The sequence below is a fragment of the Balaenoptera musculus genome, chromosome X (assembly GCF_009873245.2).
Source record: "Balaenoptera musculus isolate JJ_BM4_2016_0621 chromosome X, mBalMus1.pri.v3, whole genome shotgun sequence".
NCBI classification, from domain to species: domain Eukaryota; kingdom Metazoa; phylum Chordata; class Mammalia; order Artiodactyla; family Balaenopteridae; genus Balaenoptera; species Balaenoptera musculus.
Window position 1 is genome coordinate 13,381,562 of NC_045806.1, and position 5,310 is coordinate 13,386,871.

Consider the following 5,310-nt stretch of genomic DNA (forward strand, 5'->3'; position numbering starts at 1 on the left):
GAAACGGAACCTTGAATTTAAATTTGCAATTGTGTCGATTCGCAGATGACAAAGAAAATTAAAAAACTGGAAAAAGAAACAATAATATGGCGGACCAAATGGGAAAACAATAACAAAGCACTTCTGCAAATGGCCGAAGAGGTGAGGTGGTTTCCCGCGACTAAGGTGTGATCTTAGTCCCGGGGCCTCATGACGTTCAGGTAGCTGACAGGGCAGGGGGACGTGCCTTGTGACACTGCCGTCATAGCCGAGGGCTCTGGCCAGAGCTGGGGGTGGGAGGGCTGCTGAGTGGGATCTGTCCCGGCAGGAGTCGTAGGTAGGGTCCCGGTGAGGTGTGGGGTTTCCCACTGCTCAGCCAGCGAGGAGCCCTGGCTTGTAAGGCCTGGCTTGTCCAGCTCCAGCCGGAGTTTGATTGACTGGGTCTGGGGCTGAGGGTTGGGGAATCTGCCTTCCGACTAGGCGCCCACCTGGCCGAGCCTGGGCCAGGTTTCCCGGTGCCAGCACAGGCCACTGACTCGGGTGCCTCTCTCCCCGCCTCGACTTACTCTCTCCCCGCCTCGACTTACTCTTTCCGAAAAGGTAGCATAGTACTTTTTGCCAGTCTTACGAAGCTGAGATGCACTGTTTGCAAACACTAAATATCACACCTTAAATCCTGTTCTCGTCTGAGGATTGGTAAAAACAAGAGAAATCTAGGTGGAAATAAGATGAGTCCTCCTCTTTTTTAAGCAGGCCCTTCATTTTTTATCTGCTAGTCTTTGGTGGAGAGTATCTTCAATTTCCTTAGTAATTCATCAATACAAAATGCTTTTAAAAGTGGGCTTTGGTTCTTTTTAAGAAACATGACAGAGGGAATTTCATTTTTGTCACCCCAGAACCACGTTAATTGGTGTCTGTAGCTATGTGTGCAGAAGGCAGGTGGTGGGACGTTGGGAGGTGTTGAAGAAACTGAACATGTTCAAGAGGTGATCCAACAAGTGGCCCAAAAGACTTAAATTTGTTGTATCCGGTAACCTAATTCATATTCAGTTGGGTTACATAAATCCTGTTTTTTCCTCTTTGCAGAAAACTGTGCGAGATAAAGAGTACAAAGCCTTTCACATAAAACTGGAACGGCTGGAGAAGCTGTGCCGGGCCCTGCAGACGGAGAGGAACGAGCTCAGTGAGAAGGTGGAGGTGCTGAAGGAGCAGGTCTTGGGGAGGGCGGCGGGCGGGGGCCCAGCGCCGCCCGGGGCCCAGCCCTGCGCTGCCCTGGCTTCTGCCGAGGAGCCCAGCGCCGCCTGGCAAAGCACTGCCCGTGTCAGCCTGGAGGCCGAGTCCCCGGGTGCTGGGCCCAGCATCGAGTCAGTTGACTGAGATCAAGTATGATCACTGTATCAAGAGCTCTATTTTGTGTATAACTTTCTCTGTTAGTAGTAACTTGGTTTTGTGGTGAAAATTTTCTTACTTTTTCTACCATATCTGTATTTTCTTAGAACTACTGGACTTATGTGGTACAGGAGGCTGCTTGGCAGGTTTGAATAGTTTTACTCTCTACATTGTCCTCAGCTGTGTTGCACATCTGCCTCTTTCCCCTTCATCGGAATGCATGTGCTCATTGCCTTTCTCCCTCTCCCCTGCTGCTTGCACAGAATTGTCCAAATTAAAATGTCACTCACCAGGGCTGACCATTACAAGGGAACTTTGTTCTGATAACGGTTCCCCCCCCCACCCCCCCACCCCGCGCCCCGCCCCGCCCCGCGGCTTGTGGGATCTTCGTTCCCTGACAAGGGATTGAACCCAGGCCTCGGCAGTGAGAGCACCGAGTCCTAACCACTGGACTGCCAGGGAAGTCCCTGATAATGGTTCCTGATGTGAAAACAATACTCGTTTAAACATCCTGCCCCCCCCCCCATTAATATTAATCAAAGAAAAATATCAAGATGATTAGATATTTGTCTAATAGCCCATTTTAAATGCCAAGTAAAAATAAAACTCTAGGCTTGGGTCAGAAACAAGCATAGCATATTTGATTCAAATTAGCTTTTTGATATTTATATCACTTGACAAATTGAGATGCCCGCAAGCCTAGACTTGGTTTTGGCAGAATATGTACATAAAGGTGTAACTTTTAAACAAAGTAGTATATACAGGCAAATCACTGGAGAGACAGGGCTAATGTTTATGTGATTAAAAACAGTCCCATTGCTCTGTTTTCAGGATAGAAGCAGTATCTGAATTTGGACCACCTGGATGCCCACTGTGTGGGGAGCCTGGTGGTTGGTTTGCTTTTCACTCGGGAGTTGGGTGCGCATCCTCCACTCCCCACGGAGAGCTGCCACTGACAGTCCTTTGTCAGTCAGTGTAAGGCGATGAGGGTAAAATCATGTGTGGCTTTCCTTGAGCGGAAGTCCCTCCACTACCTTCTGGCTGCTTGAAAGTTGGTGTCCAACTGTTCTGACAGTCCAAACAGCACCCGTTCTCCAGGGTTTTTTAAAGGGAATTTTAATTATGATCATGCTAACTGAAACTGATTCCATTTCTATCTAAAACAGAAAGACTGGAACCAGCATTTTTAACTTTGAGGAAACTTGGCAGAGAGTTAAGTAGCCAGGATCTATTTCTTACTTATGCTTTCAGTCTGTTTCTGCCCCTTTTCTTAGTGGTTTTTTGGGGTTTTTTTTTTTTTTTAGTAAAAACCAGTATTACCAAGGTGTCTACACTTGGAATGGGGGACTTTGGAAATGCAGCACATCACTTTTGGATTTGCTCTCTAACTTCCTTTGTTCTTCACAATGTCACATGTGGTCGAGCTTATACACATCATTAACCAGGCTGCACTGATGAGAGTTCTGACTTTGTCCCTGGTATAATTTGCATTGAAATACTTTATGAAATAAAAAGGCTCTATTAGAACTGATGTTAGCACATTCCACTGAGCAAAACTATCAAACTGACACTTCTTATATTGCTTACTGGACCGAATAAACTCTCTTCTGTCCAGTTAAAAGGGTTTTTCTCTTTGTTAAAGTTTTATTTGTCCTGTCACGTTCATGGTCTAAACTGGGTTGAAGAATTGAAAACTGTCCAGTAGATAGGCAACAGCGCCTGGAGTGGCGGATTATATCTAAGCTTCCGCCATCAGTCATGTTAATCAAAGGGCCAGACAGTGAAGGAAAAGAAACCCACAAAGTTGCTTATCGAATTACTGTCAAAATGAGTTGGAAGCAAAAACAAACACATCCTCCTCCAACAGCCTTTTATAGATATCCCCTTCGGTTTCTAAATGAAATACTGGATTCATTTCCCTGAGAGGAAATGGAGGTATACATCAGAAATACACTCTACTGTAAAATTAGTACTAATGATCCCATTTCACAAGCGCTCTGCTGGATGTACAGCTCTTACTGTCTTAAGCCATTTGTGTAGCCCGCCACGTTTCTTTGTGGTGCTTGTCCTGTGTGGAAGATTGTAACGGACCTGTTGCATATTTTCAAGGGCTTTATAAAGCGACGTGATTTACAGTACTTGGCCTGCTGCTTTTGGCTTACTGTGTATTTTTAGCTAGATGCTCTCATGGTGTTTAAAGGACATGGATTCTCTCTGGGGTGCATTTGGTATCCTTTCAGAATCTCTCCTCCCATTACCCTGTGAATAAATACAAAGGGGACCCTCTGAGAAGGACATGCTCCTAAAGCAATCACCTCGCCAGCCCAGTGTTGTGGCTTTGTAGCACACCCTGTTTCTACCACATTCTAGAACACTGTAATGCTACTAAGGCTGGCCCAGGAAAGATTGAAATGTCAAATTTGCTTCAACTGCATTTGTTGCACCATCATGGAATCTTGATGTATATTATTTATAGTGGCAGGAGACTCCAAGGAGAAGAGAAAACTTGGGTCTTGGATAATGGACCATTTCATCCTCAGACTTGTAGGAGTACATTTCTTGGTCTTGAGACCAGTATTTTTTAGTTATGTATGCAACTGCCTTTATTACACCTGGTTGTCAATTCAATTCTCAGGTGTTGCAGAAAAATCTACCTCTTTCAGACTGTAGATGGAAATAACTGTGAAAAAATGATGCAGATATCTTCTAGTTTGTGCTAAACACACTGCTTTATTTTTACAGCCCACGTCTTTCATGAGGATATGAATTGTTAAGAGGCAGTCTTGTTTTGCTTTTCAAAGACATTTTGTAGAGATTTTTCACTAATGTGAATCTGATTTTATCTACTCAATTCTGTATAGATTAAGTAAATATGTATGATAAATTTAACAGCTTCTGTGTATTCTTTTGTTGCCCATGTGACCTTAATGCCTATCAAGTGCAAAGACAGTTGTAGATACTGTTCCTTCTGCCTTAAAAAAGTTTCATTATTGTATGATTTAAGAAAGAAGGGATGGGGCACCAGCCACTCAGATTGGGTGACAGAAGATGAGTTTTATGTAGCCAGACCCCTGTTTTAACCTCTAAAATAGAGGACTAGGAAAACTCTACAGTGTAGTTGCTGTCAAAGCTTTAAAAATCTACAAGGACTGGATTTCTTCAGTTTGGGCGCTCTTAGCACATTCCAGGCTGTACCTATCTATCTATCTCAACAGCAGGAGAGTAGGTATGTACACAGGGGCACATAGGAAAGACCTTATTTGATGGTGAGCAAAAAGTATTTAAGCACGTATAGTCAAATATAAGAAGGAGTTGCCAAACTTTTCCTGTAAGTCAGTCAGTCAGGTAGAATAAGTATTTTAGGATTAGTGTGGTTGTCAAACAACCTTTAAAAAAATCAATGTAGAGAATTCCCTGGCTGGCCAGTGGTTAGGACTCTACGCTTTCACTGCCTGGTCAGGGAATGTGCAGTGCAACTGACTGACTGACTGACTGACTGAATCAATAAAATTCTTAAAAAAATGTATTTAAAAAAATCAATGCAAAAACCATCCCTAGCTGGCAGGCCTCACAGGAGAGGTTGAGGGCCAAGCTGCAGGCCAGTTTGTCCCCTTTGCTCACCTGCCACACAAGCTTCTGTTCTTTCTTGGGGAGAAATCTCGTGTTTGTTTAAAGCCGCCCAAGTTAAGGCAGAAATAGCATATGGGTCAAATGACATGTAAGTTAGGTAGTTCTAGATTCACCAATCAAGCACAAAATACAGACACCTAACTAACCTCTCCCCACGTCTGCATAGGATACCATCACGTACCTTGGAAAGAAATTCAGGAAGTTCTCAGCATGTATACCCTGACAGCCTCCTCATAAAAAAGGGACATACATAGATACATCCGTACACACACACACCCCCGCTAACCCAGGTTCTAAAAGAATAAAACAAAG

The 5,310-nt window shown here is 44.0% G+C and overlaps 1 protein-coding gene across 9 annotated transcripts in view; it reads left to right on the forward strand.

The window, feature by feature from the left end:
- Positions 1 to 4,257, forward strand: part of TXLNG (taxilin gamma) — a 60,802-nt gene extending 56,545 nt beyond the window's left edge. The window contains exons 9-12 of one of the 9 annotated variants that reach the window (XM_036839907.1): positions 46 to 141; positions 1,066 to 1,176; positions 1,476 to 1,514; positions 2,200 to 4,257. In XM_036839907.1, coding sequence (XP_036695802.1) covers positions 46 to 141; positions 1,066 to 1,176; positions 1,476 to 1,514; positions 2,200 to 2,217 — 264 coding nt within the window. In that variant the 3' untranslated portion in view covers positions 2,218 to 4,257. Of the gene's footprint in view, positions 1 to 45; positions 142 to 1,065 lie in introns of all 9 variants that reach the window. The other 8 variants (XM_036839906.1, XM_036839910.1, XM_036839909.1 and 5 more) reach the window with 8 other exon arrangements.
- The last annotated feature ends 1,053 nt before the right edge of the window (positions 4,258 to 5,310 follow it).